Source organism: Vicugna pacos, chromosome 18 (assembly GCF_048564905.1).
Source record: "Vicugna pacos chromosome 18, VicPac4, whole genome shotgun sequence".
NCBI lineage: Eukaryota > Metazoa > Chordata > Mammalia > Artiodactyla > Camelidae > Vicugna > Vicugna pacos.
Genome location: NC_133004.1, coordinates 29,109,238 through 29,129,721, shown reverse-complemented (window position 1 = coordinate 29,129,721; position 20,484 = coordinate 29,109,238). Strand labels below are relative to the sequence as shown.

The following is a 20,484-nucleotide window of genomic DNA, read 5'->3' as shown; positions in this document are numbered from 1 at the left end:
TCCCACCACCCTCAGATGATGTGATTCTGTTGGGGGCTAACTGGCCTCAGGAATGGGCGGGGTCTGGCCAATCCCAGCAGCCTACCAGCTGGGCACACTGATTGGTTCTGAGACAGGCATGTGAGCCAACCAGTGACCAATGAGAGAGCAGCCTGGGAACTTGCTAAGACAACTTGAAAATAGTTGCTCTCTCCTAGCTGGGTTTGCTAAGCTAGAGGTGTGTTTGGTGTTGCAAATGGCCTTTTGCTACTGCCATGTGAGGAAAGCCTGCCTGGGAAGGCAGAGAGAGAGGAGATATCGTTCGAGTTGCTGGAGATGCTTTTGCTTAAGCCAGTCTGAGTGTTTCTCCCCGCTGCCCCATACCTCCCTTTTTCTCTGTTCTTACAACCCAAAGAAGTAAGTTGGATGACACTGAAATAGTCATCAGGCCACTGCTTCAGGGACAACTTGAAAGAAACTTTAAAAATCACCCGCTTGGGCCTTTCCTCGGCCAGGCTGCTGCTCTCAAGTTAGCACGGATGCCCTTCCGCCCTGAGAGAGGCATCCAGGCGCTCCGGCTGCCCAGGCGGACAAAGAACAAAGCTTGACTCTGTTGTTTTCTACTTTTACTTTCCAGAACAGAACATGGGCCACCTGGCAGGGCCCCCGATGCCTGATGCTCCTCCTGCTCTCCACAAACACCGCCCCCACTAAACCCTTTCACCCAGTCAGCCCAGGCCAGGAAGGGAAAGAATGCTGATTCTGGGGACAGAGAGCACAGCATGCCCGCCTGGGGCAGACGGTGACTGTCACTGGGAGGGAAGTGGCCCGCCTCAGGAGAGGAGGCTCGGGGTCTGGAAACCTGGCTGAGGGCATCCCAGGCCAAGGATCAGGTCAGGCTGGGGCTGTGCGCAGAACACAGCTCCCACACCTGAACCAGCACCATGACCCATGGAGGACTGGGACTGGCCAGGGCTGCTAGCCTCTCCGGAGAGGGACAGACTCTGGCCTTGGACACCTATCCTCCTGGCCCTGTGGAGAGGGCATCATAAACAGGGCCTTGGGCAATGGTCTCAGCTGCTCAGGGCTGAACTCCTGGGCTTCCCGGGATGGGCAGGGGCAGAGTCTAGACGGCATCACCCTCGGTGTCGGACTCGATGACATCCAATGGCTGCAGACGCAGGGAGTCGTAGTTGGGGGGCGGGGTGCCCGGGATGGGCGGGAGCTGCTCATCAGGATAAGGCCCAGCACTGGGGCCGGGGGTGACCACGTCAGGCTGGAAGCTGAAGTTGGTGTGGGCCTCCACCAGCTCGGCCACAGTGGGCGGCGGGCCGGCGTAGCGAGCCTGGGCCCGCCGCTGTCGCAGGCTCTTGGCAAGGGCCACCAGCTTGATGACGGTGATCCACACGAAGTCGATGATGATCTCCCCGAACTCAATGAGGCACAGTACCGAGCCCCCCATCCAGAAGCCAAACTGGCCACCCAGGTTTGAGAGCAGCCAGACGATCTATGGGAAGCAGGGGACTGAGGGCCTGGCAGGGGTGGGGGTCAGGCCACCAACTGCTGCCTCAAGCCCAGCCTCGTGGCTTTCTATGAGGGGGGGTGGTTGGCCAGGCAGGGGGAAGGGGTGCCGGTCTCAGCCCAGGGAAATAATTTGGGACTGCTTACGGGACCTTCCCAATTCCTCTATTGGGCTTGGACCCACCCCACCCTCGGGGTGCAGGGTGGAGGGGGCGGCAGGCAGGGCCCCCACACTCACATTATTGGCTGCTGACTCCTCAATGGTGCGATAGTTGAATTCTTGGAAGTAGATGTTGAGCTTGACAATCCCCTTCCTGCAGGAGGCAGCAGGAGGGGCTGGTGCCCTCTTCCCGAGACAGACACACACACACACACACACACACACACACACACACACACACACACACACACACACAAGGCAGCAAGGCACACACCCCCATCCCCCACCCTCCTCTGGCTCAAGCTTCTTACACATTACACAGCCTCTCTCAGGCATGGTGAGGTCCCAATGAGAGCCCTCTAGGCCTTGGGGCCACAAAGAGCATCTTTACCCAGCCCCCATCCTGTGCACCGCCGTCTAAACCAGCTTTCTAAAGGATCCTTGGCCCTAGACAGACCTGAGGATGGGCTCTGAGCTCCCCTCCCCCACTCCGAGTAGACTCTGCACAGAGTCCTAAGCCTTGGCCTTCTGTTGGGGGACCTGGGGCAGAGAAGGGGGCTGAGTGAGCTTCCCCCCTACACCTGATGGGCCTCAGGAAGGCTCTGCTCTTTCACCTCTAGGCTTCTGCCCGGCACTGTTGCCTCTTCTTACTTGTCTGAACAGTTCCTCCTCCTCCTTGGAGGGTTACTTCAAGTGTCACCTCCCGATACATACCTCCCTTATCTCAGGCAGGAGGCATCTCCTTCCCTGCTGGGCTCCCACAGGGAGGGTCTTGTGCAGACTCTCATCACCAGAAGCCCTGTTCACATATCTCTTGTCCTCTGGTCTCGAACTTCCTGATAGTATGAACCTTGTGTCTTTCTTGTGCTCAATGCGTACTTTTGTTGAATAGATGGAAAGATGGATGGATGGACAGATGAGTGGAAGAATGGAAGGATGGACAATGGAGGGATAAATGGATGGATGGATGTGTGGGTAGACGGATGGGTGGAGGGGTGGATGGACTGGTGTGTGTATGGACGGGTTGGTGAGTGGAAGACTGGAAGGAGGGATGATGGATGGATGGGTGGGGGGTCAGTGATGGATGAGTGGAGCGGGGGTGAACAGGTGACAGAAGGAAGAACAGGCTATCCTTTAGGAAGTGGCAGGCTCTGAGCCCCTTGGCTGGCGTTTCTCTCACTCCAGTGCTTCCTCCTCTAGATTTTCCTGGATCTGACCAGTGTGAGAAGATGTCTGAGTAGCTGCCCTGTGTTCAAACCCCTCCCCGGAGGCTCTGGCTCCTCCTCTTTTCTGCTTTTCCTGCCCCACCCAGACTCCAGCCTCACCTGCTTAAGGTGATATTGGTGCTTTGGTCCCGCTCCTGAGACAAGACATGGAAAATCCAGTCCTGAAACCCAAGAAAGCAGCTGAAGTATATGGTACCTGTGGCATCCCCTCCCAGTCAGGGGCCCTGCTACCGTTGGAGGCAGACTACAGCCCTGTATCTTCCTGAAGCCCCCTGGGGACCACGTGTTGACACAGCGAGGAAAAGGAAGGGAGAAGTGCATGCCGTGGCTGCTGTTTTGGGGAGAAGGCACTGGGGTCTCCCTGCACCAGCTCTTTCCCACCTCCAGCCCTGGCACCTGCTGTTCCCTCTGCCTGGAGCCTCCTCCCCTGCCCACCCAGGCAGGCTCGCCCCATCGTCCAGTTTGAACTCAATGTCACCTTTTTGGGAGGTCTTCCCTGACCACCCTCTCTAACGTGGTTTCCCCCAGTTACTCTCATCATCCTGTTTCCTTCCTATACAGCCTTTACCACACCTTGAAATGACCTCACTTCTATATATTGCCTGTCTCTTCAACTAGAACGTAAGCTGCATAAGCAAAGGACTGTCTCTCGCTCACTGCTGTGTCCTCTGCACAGTGCCTGGGGGGACACTGGTGGAAGGAAGTGGAAGGAACTCTCTCAAGTTCCAAACAGCTGGCAGACATGCCCAGCCCTGTCTCCGGCCCAGCGCTGGGCAGCCGGGAGCTTGGCCACTCGGCTGGCTTACCTCAGAGGCCTCAGAAGGCCAGTCGGCCATGGAGATGGTCATCTTGTACTGGGTGTCACTGGAAGAGAGGAGGCGGCCAGTTGCTGTCCCCGCACACCCCGCCGCCCGCCCGAGTCTCCAGGCCGCACTCACTTGCAGGACTCCTTACAGACATCGATGCAGGACTCCCTCTGCGCCAGGCTCATGCGCAGGGCTGAGTAGCAGTAGGCTGAGCAGGAGGGGGTGGTGGGGAGAGACTCTGAGCAGGGTTTCTGCGTTGAGCCTCCGGCTGCCCCCTGCCCTCCTGGCCCTGGGCCACTCTCTTGTCACCCCCAACCCTGGCCCGAGGGTAGGGGGCGGGCTGGGGCAATGGGGCCTTGTGGAAAGGGATGGGTGATTGGAAGGGATAACATTTTCCCCCCTCGTCCACACATTTTGGTAGTTTTAAGAGGTGATGGGCCTCTCTGCCACCAACAACACCCACACACCCACTGGTGTTTAGACTCTGGCCTGGACTCCAGCTCAGCGTGAGCCCAGTAGGGGCTCCTCTTCCTGGCGCTTCAGGTCTTAAGTACAGATTCTCCCCCAAACATACCCGTTTCAAGCATATGCTTTATGGAATCGAGGAGTAGCGGGGAGCCAGGGTGAGAGGGGCTGTGGACTGAGGAGCTGGCCTGGGCACCCCTGGGCCCTGCTGAGGGCGTGGAGCCCTCCCCTCCCTTGCAGTCAGAGCCTCTGTGGGCCCCGGCTCCCTGCTGGGGGGCTCCCCACTCACCCCAGTCTGGGAACTCCCTGTTGCTGCAGTATTTCTCTCCGCGGGGCAGCGGGTACAGGTAGTGGCCACAGCTGCATTTGGTGATCATGTGGTCTTGGAAGCAGGAGCGAATACAGGCCTGGGGTGGGGGTGTACAGAGAATGAGATGTGACCGGTGAGGTCCCCGCCCCAGCCCCCGGGGGAAGGGCCCAGGGAGCTGGGGGGGCCGGGGGAGGGGATGCCCCTCCCGCTAAGAAGCAATGGTGAGGTGGCCGAGCTGCCCCCCGCAGTTGGGGGCAGCTGTCCTGCCCCGGCCCTGAACCCCACAGACTGGCTGGGCCGCAGCTCTCTGAGGATGCCCCCTGACCTCACCTTTCAGAGTCGGGGCCCCCCAGATGACGTGGGGAGGGGTGGCTTGTTCCAACACTGAAGCTAACTCTTAGGGAGCTCCTGCTCTGGGAGCAGCAGCCTCCTGAGCCCGGGTACATGGAAGGGCCCAGAAGGGAAGACAGGCAGGCTTGCTCCGTGTTCCTTCTTCCTGGAGGGAAACCCTCAGGGAAGGCAAGGTGATCTCTGAATGCTCAGCGCGATGGAAGAGGAAGTGATGTTCTACAGAATGTCCCCTGGTTGGGAGGCGGGTAGGGAGAAGGGTGGACGCGGCACCCCCAGGGCTGGATGTGGTGACTCTGCTCTTACTGGGTTTTCAGGTCACTCGGACCTGGTTTCAGTCCACTCAGAAAGGAGCTACGTGTCGCGGGGCCGGTCTTAGTCCCCGAGCCCGTTTACTCTGGCGGCTCCTATCAGGTAAGGCGGGGAAGTCAGCTTGCCGCTGGGCACTGGAAGCTGCTGTTCCTCACGTCTCCACTGTCCAGGTTCCCAAGTCCGGCCTCTGGAGACTCCTGGCTCCCACCCCGGCGCTGCCCCACCCGCCAGGCTCAGCTCCAGGCTCAGCCACGGAGCCCACGTTTGCTCGACCGCCCCTCCTGCCCGCTCCTTCCCAGGCTAACACATCCTGCGGGCTCCCTGCAGGAGGAGGTGGGGGCGGTGGCCGATGAAATGGCACAGCCGGGAGGGGTGAGTGGGGGGTCGAGGTGGGGGGAAGTGGGGTCAGAGCAGCTCTGACCTCGGGCAAGTGTCTCACATTCTCCCAGACCTCCTGAAAAGTAGGAGTCCTCTCTGGGGCCTGACTGAGGCTGGGGCAAGGTGAGACAGGGTGGGGCACGGTGAGGCGGGGGCGGGCGGCCAGAGCAACTGACCAGGGCCTGGGTCTTTGCCAAGGTCTCTGGCCAGAGAGGCGCCTGCCCTGGACAAAGCAAGAACTGAGGTTTCTCTGGAACGAGCTCTCCAGGGCTGGGCTGGTGCCTCCGCGGCCTCCTTCTCTGTGCTCCCCACCTCCCTGTGCAGCCCTGTCTGTCCATCTACCCGCCAGAGGCTGGGAGATTCCTTGAGTTCTCCGTCGCAGGCAAAGCCCCTCCAGACAGGAGAGTCAGAGTATGGGACTCACGGGGTCAGCGGGACGGAGTGGGCAGGCAGGTGGGCACAGGGGAGGGTGGATTCCTGTGACTAAGGCAGAAGAGAAAACCACCCCCTGCTCGGGGCTCTCAGAACAGGGGCAGGCAGCAGGCTGCGCCCTTGTCATGCCTCAGTTTCCTTATCCTCCAAAGCAGACTGGGCTGGCAGAGACAGTGGCAGCAAGTGGTCACTTTTGTCACCTTTGCAAAGATTCAGTCTGTCCTCTCCACTGGGGTCAGGTTTGAGGCCAGGCCTCCCGGGCTGACCTTGGAGATCAAGACAAGAGGGGAGCCCCCAGCTGCAAGGAGGTTTAAAGCCAGACACAAGGCGGGACTCCTCAGGTACATCGATGAGGCATTTTGGACTGGGGTCCGTAAATCCCAGTTACCTCATTGCTGGTATCTACAGCTCAGGGTTGTTGTGAGGATTAAATGATTTTATATATGTGTATGTGTATATATATATATGTATGTTATATATTTAGTATGTTAATAATTCTTATAATAAATAATATATATAATAAATGCTATTAATAAGCATTAACAATAATAATTAATAATTAGTATTGTTACTATACTGATGATATACTAATTGTTAGTATTTTACTGCCTCGTAGGAGAATTGAAAGGACCAAATGATGGTGTAATCCATGTTAACCCTTAACACACACAGGGCTCTTCTTGGGAGACTCCAGAGTGAGATCTCTAGCACTCTGGGCACCCCCAAGGGCACACCTGCCAAGTGGGGCAAGAGGTCCCTGGGCCCTGGTGACAACCAGGACTAGAATGGCTCCCCAGGCCCCTGTGGTTACGAAGATCCACCAGAGCCCGCCCTACGGGCACCAGCTTGCCCAGCACCCTCAGGCTTCAGGCCAGGGAGACGTGGCCGGGGCCCCGGGGTTGGGGGGCTGCACCATCGTCCCACCTGGATGGAGTAGGTCGTGTTGTAGTAGCTGTAGAGGTTTCGGATGGGGACATCGGAGCCGTTCACGGTGCATTGGCTGTAAGGCTCGCCCTTGCGCTGCAGCCTGTCCTGTGTGAGAGGTGGTCTGTGGGGGCCCTGGTCACCCCCTGAAGCCTCCCCGTCCCCCCGCCCATCAAGCTTGTGGGTCTAGGGGATGCTGAGTGGATGGAGGCCAAGGCCCCAGCAGCCCAGAGCATGGCCAGCTGGAGTGGGGTTCCAGCCAGAAGGCATGGCAGGTGTGGCCAGTGAGGGGGCGCAGGGCTGGGGGAGGCCCAGGTCCCCTCCTCTCAGACCATGGGAGGTGGGCTCCGGGCGAGCAGGCTGCCCTTGGGCTGCGGCCGTACCACCATCACCCCGATGGACGTCTCCGTCCCCGACATGGCGTAGATGCCCTCGTCTTTGATGAAGGGGTACGACCTCTGCTCGTGCAGCATCAGCCGGGTGCCGGCCGTGGACGTGAGGAAGGGTACGTAGTCTTCCTGGCCCATGTCCAGGATCAGCTTCAGGCCTGAGGGGAACAGGAGGCCGAGGGCTGCCTGAGTGCCCTCTCCCAGGCTGCAGGGAGACCCACCACCCACTTGTCCAAGCCCCCTCCAGCCAAGGGGACCTCCAGGGTCTGCACAGGAAGCTGGCTCCTCTTTATGAGAATCCAGATTTCTCGCTGCCTCTAAGGCCGCCATCCTAGCCCAAGCCACCACGGTCTCCTCACTGGGCTCCTTGTACCCCCGACCCTGCCCCCATGATCTCTTTTCCACGTGGTGGGTAGATCTGGGGGCACAGCACAGCTGGCCCCTCCTCAAACCACACGGGTCCTCATTCTCTCCATTTAATCCCCTGAGCATCCATGCTCCTTCCTGCTGTTGGGCCTTTGCAAATACTGTTCCCTTTTGCAAATGCTGTTCCCTTTCGCAAATGCCGTTCCTTCACTGTGGAGTGCTGTCTCCGCCCTCACCTTTCACCTAGAAACTACTGGTCTTCCTTCAGATTTCAGCCCACGTGTCACTTCCTCCAGAAGCCCTCCCTCACTACCGAGTCTGGGTCTCAGGTTCTTTGTTGTATGTTCTCCTGGCCCTGGAACGTTCCTTCCAAGTACCTGCCTCCCTCTTGAGGTTCTTCTTTTATTATCTGTCTTCCTTCCCCATTCAACTGTTCCCTTCTTGAGAGCAGCGACCAGACTCAGTGTTTTATGCACCATGGGACTGGGCAGGTGGTTAGGACAAGGCAGCGAGCATCTATCGAGCACCTGCTGCATGCTAAGTACCGGGCTAAGGGCTTTATCTACACGATCTCACTGGTGCTCACAAGAGGCATATGAGGTAGGTACTATTATTGTCCCCACTTTACAGATGAGGAAAACAGAGGCACAAAGAGGTGAAGGGACTTGTCTGAGGCCACCCAGTGAGGAAGTGGGAGTTGAGGAACTTCCAAACAGGCAGCCAGTCTCCTTGATCTTAATCATCTTCCCTTGTAAAGTGAGGTGACCGGCACCTCTGTGATACAGTGTCTTCAAGGGCACAGGGGCGGGTGAAGGGCAAGCAGCCCACACGCGACCCTCTTGACCAGCAGTTCCGACAGTTGCTGAATGACATGCCTCTTTTTTTTTTTTTTTTTGACACTGCCTCTTGGTGGCTGGGGAGGTCAGAATCTAACAGGGGAGGAAGGCTTTGCTCCCCTCATTGTCCCTGTGCCCACTCACAGCCCCAGAGTCACAGCTGAGCTGAGTCCACCAGCCTTTCTCCTGAGACGCAGCCTCTGCCCTCATCCCCTCCCCACTTCCTCACCTCCAATCACTGCTTCAACCTCTGTCTGTCTTGCTCGAGAATTGCACAGAAACGAGGCTGAGAACAAGGGCTCTGCCTGGGCTGATTGTGTGATCTTGGGCAAGTTATTTAAAACTTCAAATATCCGCATATATTGAGCATATGCTCCTTGCCAAGCCTGTGCTGAGAGGTTTACCTGCATTAGGTCATGATAGTTCGACCACATGTATACTCTGCGCTCTGCTCTGTACCATGCGGAAAACGAAGGCTTCGGGAAGTTAAGTCTCAGCTCAGGCTCACCAGGGGCGTAAACAGTCCAGCTGGGATTCCACCCGGTCACAAAAGCCTGCACTCCCAACCACTACACTGACTGCTTCCTCGCTTTTCTCATCAGCAAAATGGGCACACCAGTCACTACCCCAGGGATTCACAAGTGTTGGGTGAGGGGACTGAGAAGCCATCTGCCCCCTGCCCCACGGCTGCTCCTCCACGTGCCTCCTCCATCTGACCTCGGTCCTGCCCCTCGACAGCTGATGGTTAATTCGGTCTTTCAGCCTCACGCTCTGGCCCCAGGACAAACCAGGACTTACCAAACTCAGCTCCAGGGTTGGACGAAAGGAGGGCCTTCTCAGTCATGCCCCAGTTGAAGATGTAACAGTTGCCATAATCAGGGTGGAAGATGGGTGTGAAGTTCCTGGAAAAAACACCATCAGCTGGGGGTCAGGGCCCACCTGCACCCCAGCCGTGCCTCCCCTGACCATGCCACCCAGGGCTTGTGGCAGAGGGGGTCTGCAAGCCTACTGCTCAGGGAGGCTCAGGAAGGGACAGGTGAGCAACAGGTCAGTCTGTCCATCCCCCTGCGCCCACGCACCAGCCAGAGAGGAGATCCCCAGACTCCCTTGTGAAAGAGGGGTGGACGGAGTCTCTCTGGGGTTGGAGCTTAGACCCTCTGGCTTAACCATAAATTAGAAAAAGAAGCTTATTTGATGTTCTCATTTGTCTCACATACGGGGTCCTGTAAGCCATGAAGTGGATTGAAGGGTGGCTCCCAAAAGAGGTATGTCCACGTCCTAGCCCCAGGGACCTGTGAATGTGACCTTATTTGGTATTTGCAGATGTAATTAAGGATCTTGAGATGAGATCAGCCTGGATTATCCACGTGGGCCTTAAATCCAACCACAAATGTCCTTCTAAGAGACAGAAGAGGAGACACAGGTCTAGAGGAGAAGCCACGTGCAGACGGAGGCAGAGGCTGGGGTTACGCAGACAGCAGTCCAGGAACACGTGGGCCCATCACATGCTAGACAAGGCAAGAAAGGATTCTCGCCCGGAGCCTTTGGAGGGAGCCTGGTCCTGCTAATGCCTTGATTTCCGACGTCTCACCTCCTCTGTGAAAGAGCACATTTCTGTTGTTTTAAGCCACCCAGTTTGTGGTCATTTGTTACAGCGGCAACAGGGAAATAACAGATCGTAAGAGAGAGGGGGCAGCTCCAGACAGTGTTTACTCCAAGGAGCTGGCAGGATCCAGACAGGGGACCTTGGAAACACAGGTAAAGAGGGAAGTGGACAGAGATGGGGGGTTGGGCAGGGAGGTTGAATCAGGAGAGGGTGCAAGCAGAGGCCGGGAAAGAGAGAACTTCAAAACGAGGTGTGAAGAGCCCTATCTAGGGTCCTGCCTCATGTCATGGCAATGTTTCCTAAGGAAATAACTCGAGAACAACACAAAATGTTTGCGTAAGGATGCTCATGGAAGTAATGATAGTATAATATAGTTTCAAAAAATTCAGTTGATGTCCATTGACAGATGACTGGATAAAGAAGATGTGGTGTACATGTATACACAATGGAATACTACTCTGCCATAAAAAAGAATAAAATAACGCCATATGCAGCAACATGGATGGACCTGGAGATCGTCATTCTAAGTGAAGTAAGCCAGAAAGAGAAAGAAAAATACCATATGATATCACTTATATGTGGAATTTAAAAAAAGGACACAAATGAACTTATCTACAAAACAGAAACAGACACACAGACATAGAGAACAAACTTATGGTTACCAGGAGGTAAAGAGGGTGGGAAAGGATAAATTGGGAATTCAAAAATTGCACCTCTTGGGGAGTGATGGAAATGTCAGCTATCTTGATTGTGGTGGTGGTTTCATGGGTGTATACATCTATCAAAATTCATCAAATTGTACATCTGAAATATGTATAGTTTACTGTACAGGAGTCACACCACAATAAAGGTGTTAAAAAATTCAGTTAATATGGAACTTCACAAACATAAAAAGTCGAGAGAATGAAGCCCACCAGCAGCTTCAACAATCGTCACCCCGCGGCCAGTCATATGTCATCTCGACCCACCTCCCACTCTCCCTCCTGTGCTACTTTGAATCGAATCTCAGATATCATAATCTTATTTGTAAACATTTCTATATGTATCTCTAAAAGACCTCTCAAAAAAAACTATTACTATATTAAAAATAACTATAAAAATTCTTAATATTCAGCTTATATTATCTCATAAAGGTCAATTTTGGTTTTACAATTTATTTGTTTAAATTGGGATCAAATGTCATTGTCACGTAATTGCTTAGATATGCCTTTTAAATCTCTTTTAATCTATGGCTCCCTTCACCTGACTTTTTTTTTTTTTTTTTTTGCAAAATGTTCTGGTTTCATCTGGCTAATAACTGAAGAGGGACAGACACAACTGAGGGTTGCACTTTGCACTCTCAATGAATAAATGGTTTTGGACAACGTGCACCAGTGGTGACCAATGCCAGGTGTGTCCTGATGGACAGCCTGCCTGGGAAGTGACCTTACCCACAAACAAACAAAACAACAACAACAAACCCCAGCCTTGAACAGGCTCGAGCACCTGTCTCTGCCGTTTACAGCAAATACTAGAGACAGAGGAACAAGGTCAAAAGCACCACAGAAAGTCAGCCTGGAAAACCCAGACTCCACAGGATACATAACCCAGTTTCCTCAATGGATAAATGGTGAGAGGGGAAGGGAGGCAACCTACAGATTGAAAGAAACTTCAAACATGTGGTTACAGTTACAACGGATCCTGATTCAAACAAGCAAACAAAAAAATATGACATGTCCTTCAATTTTAAAAAAAGCTGTAATACAGCACAAACACACACACACACACACACACACAAGCCTGACACTGACTGATAGTTGATGGGATTGAGAAATCACTGTCCATTTTCTTTCCCAAGTAGGATAATGGTATTGCAGTTCTGTTCAGGGAAAAGTCTCTCTTGTTCATAGATACATTCTGAACACCGAACAGATCAAATACTATGATGTCTGGGATTTGCTGTAGCATAAACAACACAGGACAGGCTGTGCACCAGGCTTAGTGGATCTGAGTGGCAGGTCAATGTGAGTTCATTCTACCCTATTCTATCTGTGTGTATGTTCTCAAGTCTTCATTAGAAATAGCTTTGAAAATGTCTTCTTGCAGGGAGGGTATGAGCTCAGTGCCAGGGTGCCTGCCTAGCATGCACGAGGTCCTAGGTTCAATCCCCAGTACCTCCATTAAAGTAAACAAACCTAATTACCTCCCCTGAAAAAATGTTGAAAAAAATATCTTCTTATTTTATTAAAAACAGGAAGGAATGGGACTCAGGGCACCAACGGAAATGCAGAAACATCAGTGGAAATGTTGTCCTTTCTAAGTCTTCCCTCCTGTAAGATTTACTGCTCGATTTCGTGCACGTTCGCCTCTTTAATCCTCAGAATAACCCCAGGAGGTCTGCTGCTACTTGTCCCGATGTTCCGATTAGGAAGCCATTTCCTCGATCTTTTGTCTCACCCTCTGCGCCAGCAGAACAAGGTGGGTCCCAGGCAGGCAGTGAAATCTGATCTGGGAGCTGACCCTGCCCGCCCGACACATGTGAGCTACTTACTCAACCTTTGAGCTTTGGTGTCCTCAACAGTGAAAGGGAAATCAGGACGAAACCGCCTTTCTTCACCCAACAAACATTTATTGAGGCGGGCACCGGGCTGGCGACACTGAGACAGACAAGACAGTCCTGCCCTGGAAGCTCATGGCATCGAGGAGGACCTGCAGGGCATCACGGCGACTCTCTCCTTCCGACACGGTCTCCGGCCTGCCCACCTCCATCCATCTCTAAGGCTCCCACCCCGTCCAGGCCACCAGCAGCTCCTACCTGGATTCCTGCAGGAGCCTCTGCTCCCTTACACAAAGCAAGAGCTTTCACTCTTGCTCCCTTACAGTTTTCCTCCTGCACAGCGTCAGGACGATTGTTTTAAACAGCCCACGGCATCCCCCTGCTAGAACCTTCCAGAAGCTCCTTGCTGCCACAGAATAAAACGCAGTGGGTGGGTATATCTCAGTGGTAGAGCTTATGTTTATCATGCACGAGGTCCTGGGTTCAACCCCCAGTATCCCCATTCAGAAAATAAAATAAAATACAGACACCCTACTTGGCTTTCTCCCTGCTGTTCATTATACTCCAGAGGCACTCCAAGATGTTTCCAAGTTCAAGGGCACTGCTCCTTGTGCCTGGAATATTCTCTGAGCATCTCTTTCAAAGTACCGATTTCTCCTCATCCTGCTCTGAGACCTCCCCTGACCTCCCTGTGCGAAGTTACTACCCAGTGGCTTGTTCATTTCCACCTGCTTACTCCCTTGAAGGCATGTGTCAAAAGCCGAAAACATCTTCTTCATTTAATTGCTTGCTTATCAGCTGCCTCCTGTTTTAGACACAGTCACAGTGAGGGCAGCTGTCTATCTGCAGGGAGAAAGAATTTAGAGGCTAAGAGCTCAGACCCCGGGAGCCAGCCTGTCTGAATTTGAACTCCAGCTCTGTCGTTTACTAGCTGGTGAGCTTGGGGAAGTTACTGCACCTCTCTGTGCCTTGTTTCCCCACCTGTAACACCAGGGCCACAACAGCACCCACCCAAAAGGACCGAGGTGAGGACTGGAAGCCAAGCACATTGAAATACTGAACAAACTCACCCCTCTGAGCTCAGAACCTGGCATTCAGTAGACTCAGTAAATATTTGTGGGATAAATTATAAGCCGTGATAAGGCTATCGACGGAGATAAGGCTGGAGGAGTGGGGGTGGGGTGGGGAGTGGGTCAGGGCAGGGCTCTCGGACGAGGTGAGGTCTGAGCTGAGACTTTAACGATGAATAACAGGTAGTCTCACGGGTGGAGAGGAGAAAGGGCACCCCAGGCAGAGGGGGCACAGATCCAGGCCCAGATGAAAGAAATCGCTTTGGGCCCACGCTACAGAGCCTCTGCATGGGCTGTGGGATCTGGGCTGAGGCCCACAGGGAAGGAACAGAGCAGGGCAAACCGGCTGAAGCCGGGCACTGCTCTGGGAGGAGAGACCCCGCCCCAGGGGCGCGGGAACGTGGTGTTCCCAAGGAGGAACCGTCTGGGACATCTATAGCTCAGGAGTAGGAGGCAGCTCTGGGCGTGACCAGGTCCCCTCCTGTCCTGGGCTGCACTCTTAGTCTTGCCAACTATGTGCTTGCTGATAATGTTCTTAACCTGGAGAGGCTGCTCCCAGCCCCAGCCACCTCTGGCTCCAGAACTAGGCGTTTCCCTTCCCAAAAACCTTTCCTGGGACAGGGGCTAGGCTTGTAGACAGAGACCAGCAAGCCTCTGGAAAAGACTGGGAAACAGAGCATCCTAGCAGGAAGCAGTATAAGAAGAGCAGTACTGTGTAGTAGGGGTCAGGAAAGGCTTCCCAGGGCAGAAACTAGCTACCTGATCCTGAAGTGATGATGATGATGATGATGATAGTAATAATAATAATAATAATAATGATACTACTACTACTACTACTACTACTACTAATAATAATAATACTTACATATGCCTAGATCTTGGTTTCTAAATACCATTCTCCCATGAAAGGAACTGGGGCTCCTCAGACAAATGGCAGACTCTAAGACTGGGGTATCTGGTAGTGCCAGAAAGTAAGGAAGTACTTAAAAAAAAATGGATGGGGACATGCCAAAGGGACACAGGAGCCAACTGAAGGAGCTCTCAGTGGCCAAAGCTGGAAGAATTTGAGTAAGAAAATAAATAGTGTGGTATTGGATTACAACCCAAATATACACAAGTCCATACCGGTCTAAATAAATGATGGACTAAATAAGCAAATGGAGAAGAGGCCAATCTCCCTACAGAAGAATTGCAAATAGTGTATGTTCCCCTCTCCAGAGAGGTGGAGTTTAGTCCCCCTCTCCTCCGGCCGCCACCGCCACCCCGACTCCCACCCTCTGAGTGTGGGCTGAACTTGGAGACCCTTTCACAACACAAGAGCACAGGAGGGGAAGTGGCTAGCTTGCAGCGGAGAAGCCCGAAACAGAACACATTAACCAAGTGAGAAAGGTCAACATCATGGGTGGTGTTGTGGGGCTAACACTTACCCCGATACGATGTGACAGAGAGGGCACCTCACCTGGGTGGCATTCTTCCCCCAAATCCATCTTATCTGTATAAACCCAGGTCAAGGACTTTATAAAACACCCGACCAGTGCTCTGAAATGGTCACAGTCACCCAGAACAAGGAAGTGTGAGAAAGTGTCCCAGCCAGAGGGGACTTAAGACTGACAGCAGTGTGGTCTCTCGCATGGGATCCTGAACCAGAGAAGGTCACCGAGAAAGCTGACAAAATCAGTTCTTAAGTTTATGTAATAGTGATGTGCCCATGCAGGTGTCTTAGTTCTGACAAATCACGGTAGTGACGGAAGAGGTTAATGTTACGAGGAGCTGGATGAGGGGTACAGGGAACTCTGTGTCCTACCTTTGCACTTTTCTATAAATCTAAAATCATTACACAATAAAAAGTATTTTTAAAATGCTCCTATAATTCTGACCACTTGCTTAGCACTGTTCTAAGCACTTCATCTGTGTTAACTCATTTAATCCCCAGGAGAGCCCTATGGGGTCATTTCACTATCCCTGTTTTCCAGATGAGAAAACAGAGGCACAGAGAGGCTAAGTAGCGTGCCTGGCAACACACAGGGCTGTCATTCAAATCCAGACGGTCTAGTGTCAGGGTCCAAATGTGGTGCACATTTTCCTAAAACTGCAGCTGCTGCGTCTTGAGCATTTGCTACATCCGAGGGGGAGAGGATGAAGTCAGAAACAGAGTGAGGTGGCCAGAGTGTCTAGAGCCCGGCCCCAGGAAGGCAAAGAGAGGCACGTGTCCCCCGGCACTGAGTCTCAGGCTGATTCAGGGAGGCGTGTAACCAGTCGGCTGTGGGAGTGAGACAGGAGGACTAGGGGTTCTGTGCCACCACCTTCCACTCAGACTGCCGAGGGCTGGAGGAATAGGCTTGGGAGGGGTGGGTGGGGAAGGAAGGTGATGATCTCAGTTTCTGATGAGGTGGTGGACTGATGCAAGCGGGCCTGGCCCAGGCTGCCACCTCTGCCACTCACCAGCTGTGTGACCTCAGAGACGTTGCTTAACCTCCCTGGGCCATGATTGCGTCATATAAAATGAGGGGAAATAATATACCTTTCTCATGGGCTTGTGGCAAAGTTAAACTGGTTTCATACATGCAAAGTGCTAAGAATAGTGCCTGGCCCATCAGAAGGGCTCAGTAAATGTTAGCACTATTATTGAAGAATGAGTTCCCTGTCAAATGCGGGTTTAATGAGAGCAATGTTGCGTCCATCAGTATTTTCAGCCTGTCACGCATATCAACACATTTCATATTCAAAATAACCCTGTAGACTAGGCACTGTTATCACCTATTTTATGGAGAAGGAAAATGGAGGTGTATCAAGGTTAGGACGCTTGTCCAAGATCACATAGCTTGTAAGACAGAGCAAGGATTTGAACCCGGAGGTCTAACTGCAGGGTCCGGCATTGACCCCTTCGCTAGACTTACTCCTCAGCCATGGCCATGCCCCAGAAGTTGTGTGGCCAACACCAGGTTTTCTGCCTGCCCATCAGCCATCTTCTCTTTGGGGACCACCCTCCATCCATGTGACCCAGATGCGACTCGCTTTGGAGGGCACCATCCTGGCAACAAGCAGGCCATCTCCAGTAGGTCCAGCCCAGCCTGGTGGCCTCGGGACCTGGATCAGCCCAGGAAGCGGGCGGCGCAGTTTAGGGGCTGGGCTGTGTGCAGGATGCATGGCTTGGAGCCCTGGGAGCCAATGGGAAAAGCTCACACGTTAGGCACCAGGGACCTGACAGCAGATCACGGCAGATCCTAGCCCAGCCCACTTTCCCACCTGACTCTCACTTCAGGGCGTATTCTGACCGAGCAGACGGGCCATCTATTTGAAATTACAGTATTACATCTGTCTCTTTCAGCTGAGAGAGTAAAGATGAACTTACGGCCATGGCACCAGTCCACTGGGTACCCAAAGGCAGAGCTGCTGGGAATGTTTGGGCAAATGTGCTCTGAACCAAGTCCCCTGACCCAGAGACAGGGGTTGCAATCCAGCCTGCAGCCAGCCAGGCGGCCACCCACCAGGCAGGACGTGTGCCGTTAGTGGGGACACCATCTGGTAGCTCTTCCGCCTGTAGGAGTACAGCTCTGCCTACTCAGTGGGCCTTGATACCTTGACACTGCCTACGACGTGCCCGTCCACGAGTACCTGTGCATTCTGGGGGACAGAGGGTCTGTAACTGTCAGGAGATTCTCAACAGAGGTTCACAAAGGTTCCTGAGTTGCCTGAGTTGGGCTGAAACCACAGTCCCAGGGAAGGTGAAACTAGTAACCTGTCACTCACCCAAAGCAGCAAGACTCAGCAAAAAGTCCCTTTGTCCAGAGGCCTGAAGTGTGGGAATTTGAAGGCCCAGACGAGGACACCAGCACCTCTGAGAAACGGGACTGGCCGGGGCCCAGGTGCTGTGCCCCCAACACCTGGAGGCCTGGCCACGAGGCCAGGGGGGGGACCCTGGGGCCTCCTCAGCTCCGCCTGTGCCCAGCTGGCTGCCCCAGAGCTGGGGACAGAGCTTGGCTCTCAGGCCCAGGTTTTGGATGGTCAGAAGCTGGGGAGGGAAGGAGGTGGAGATCCGTGGACCATTTGTTAGAGGACCTCAACATTCTGCCATTCTCTCAACACTGGGGATTGTCTGGGGAAAGGAGCATTGACGTGGACACCCCCAGAGCCCCAATCTAAGTGCTGACATGAGCCAGCTCATTTACTCTTCACGGGGAGCCTAGGAGGTGGGCACAGTTATTGCCCCTGTTTTGGGGATGAGAACACTGAGGGCAGTAGATCCAGGGGTGCCCGCCCAGATCCCCAGCTGCTGGGTGTTGGAGGCTAACGGCTCACAGCCACCCCTTCTCCTGCCCACCTTGCCTGGGAAGTCAGGAGACCCCACCCCATCCTCCTGGGAATGGTGCACAGCCAGAGTGACTGGTGGGGACACGCACAAGGGGCCAGCCCCCAGCTTAAGCGGGGACAGTTTTGTGGTGCCAGTTATGGTCTGGACCTCTCGGCGGATCAGGTGAGGCCTAGACATCACCTGTGACCACATCCCTCAGCCCCTCCTTCTTTCCTTGTCTTGCTCTCCTTACAGAACTTTCCTGAAGCGAGTCCCTCATAACTGATGGGGTCTTCCACGCATTCCTGTCTCAGGCTCTGCCTCTAGGAAATCTGACCCAAGACACCGAGGCACAGAAAATCGTGGTGCAGACTGCGCGGCCGAGCCGGGCTGTGGACGCTGGCTGGCGGGGGTGCGGGACGCTGCGCGGCTCTCACCTGTAGCTGCAGGGCTCCGCCCCGAACAGGCAGGCCAGGATCAGCTGCTCGCCCGAGTAGCCCATCGTCAGCAGCTCCCGTCTCGGAACCTGCGAGAAGATGTTGGTGGCCTGCAGGGTGTACCACTCTGTCACGGCCTGGGTGGCGCTGCTGAAGTTCCGGAAGGTGCACAAGGTCCCACCGCGGCTGCACTGTGGGGACCAAGAGGGGTTCCCGTGGGCTCGGGGCTGCCAGCTGCCCCTCCCCTGGCCATACTGGGGGGCTGGGGCCGCCAGCAGCTGGGCCACAGGGGAATGTGTTTGCACTCAGGGTCACACGGCTGCGCGGTCACAAGGACTCACACACACCGCGCCAGCCACCCCCACATACAGCCTCAGGCACGAGCAAATACACACCTGCACACACGTGCACAAGACAGACCCGACTTTCTGACATCCGAAGCCATACGATGTCATGCGGTCACCACCAGGCACACATGTGTATCCCTATACCTAGATTCACACAAGTGGCTCCACGTTCACGCTCACGTGGACAGCAGACACACTCGGAGCCTCCATGCCCCCGACTCCTTTCTCAGCCCCATCCTGAGACTTCCAGAGGCAGCTCCCTGGAGGCCGTGTGGACCATGGCGGACTCAAGACTCGAGGTTCTACTTCCCCCTTGGCTGGGGAAGAACCAAGCCTCGGCAGCCTGAGCTGCCACCTCGCCACAGCCAGTCCACCATGAACAAACTAGACCCCGGGACTCCAGCCTCGGCCACGCCGCCTCTATCGGCGCTCATCGTGGGAGCCCAGGAGGCCTGAGGGAGAAGCTTCTCAGTTCTGAGCCAGCCCTCATGGGCCAGCTCAGGGCACTGTCCTCGGGCCCGTTCCGGAGGTCCTCGTCCCCTCCGAGGGAGGTGAGGATAATATTTAAGGCTCAGTCTGTTCTTAGGACTTCAGGTCTATTATGCCATTCAGTTCTCACACCAACCCCAGTCCATCATCGTGAAGACACTGAGGCCCAGGAAGGTTACATGGGGGTGACGGGAGCAGACGCCCAGCCCACGTCACACCCACGCAGCATCGGCCTGACCCTGAAAGCTGGGGCAGCCACAAGGAGCGGCCTGCTTTATAGATGAGGAGAAGGACACCGGCAGCCAGGTAACTGTCCCCCAAAGCAGTGGGGCGTTGGGTCAGAGCTGGCAAGGGGCCTCTGCAGTCTTGTGCTTTGTGCTAGTTTGTGTGGAAAGGTGGGGGTTTGGGGCTGTGGAAGTCCTGACCACGCTGGGGCCATGGGAGGCAGTGGCCACCTTCCGGGGGGTTTGTACAGCCCCAGCCTGGGTCCCCAGCCAAGGCTGATTATCAGAATCACCAGGGAGCCTATTAACAACACAGATGCCTGGGCCTGGGCCCAGAGCTGCCCATTCAGCTTCCCCAGGAGTGGGGCCCCGGGATCTGTACAGTCACAGAGCTCCGCAAGGGATCCACAGATACAGACAGGGACCCCTCTTCCCATTTGCAGGCTTGGGGGCACCCCAGCATTCCAGTTTTGATTTAATGACTGTACTGCATGGCTGTGGTTTTTCACCTGTTCAATATTTATGCCCCTGTCTTTTGATAAGAGTTAATTTGCCTTTCAGGGGGCCATGCCTTCCCCAACCCTTGCTCAGTCCGTGTGGTCTCCTAGAGGCTGACATCACCCCCAGCTCCAGGACACATGATCCAGGGCCAGCCAATCATGAGAGCCCATCCTCTAGTCCACAGTGATTGGTTTAGGACATGCAATCTGATGATCAGTCCCAGGACTTTTGCTGGGACCACTGGGTAAAAAAAAAAAAAAAAAAATTCTGTTTCTGGGAGAGTGCCAAGCTGGTAGGAATATAAATCTGGTATTTCCAGGACCCTCCGCGTGGAGAGAGCCTGCCAGAGAGTGAAGTCAACTGAGAGAAAAGCTGAACCAAGGTGGGGAGAAATGGAGTCCTGATGACAGCATTTGATCACCTGGATCCAGCCACACCTGAACCCAATCCACCCCTGGACTTTTCAGTATGTGAACTAAAGAATTCCCTGTTTTGCTTAAGCTAGTTCGAGCTGGGTCACTAGCATCCAAA

At 54.3% G+C, this 20,484-nt stretch overlaps 1 protein-coding gene across 2 annotated transcripts in view; it reads right to left on the bottom strand.

Annotated features, from left to right (window-relative positions):
• Nucleotides 1-590: 590 nt before the first annotated feature.
• Nucleotides 591-20,484, bottom strand: part of SCNN1B (sodium channel epithelial 1 subunit beta) — a 55,645-nt gene continuing 35,751 nt past the window's right edge. For both annotated transcript variants that reach the window (XM_072942784.1, XM_072942783.1), the window contains exons 4-13: nucleotides 18,393-18,583; nucleotides 9,251-9,354; nucleotides 7,245-7,408; nucleotides 6,862-6,969; nucleotides 4,447-4,564; nucleotides 3,825-3,900; nucleotides 3,693-3,750; nucleotides 2,986-3,047; nucleotides 1,739-1,814; nucleotides 591-1,486 (exon numbers count right to left, since the gene is read on the bottom strand). In XM_072942784.1, the coding sequence (XP_072798885.1) occupies nucleotides 1,106-1,486; nucleotides 1,739-1,814; nucleotides 2,986-3,047; nucleotides 3,693-3,750; nucleotides 3,825-3,900; nucleotides 4,447-4,564; nucleotides 6,862-6,969; nucleotides 7,245-7,408; nucleotides 9,251-9,354; nucleotides 18,393-18,583 (1,338 nt within the window). In that variant the 3' untranslated portion in view covers nucleotides 591-1,105. The remainder of the gene's footprint in view (nucleotides 1,487-1,738; nucleotides 1,815-2,985; nucleotides 3,048-3,692; nucleotides 3,751-3,824; nucleotides 3,901-4,446; nucleotides 4,565-6,861; nucleotides 6,970-7,244; nucleotides 7,409-9,250; nucleotides 9,355-18,392; nucleotides 18,584-20,484) is intronic.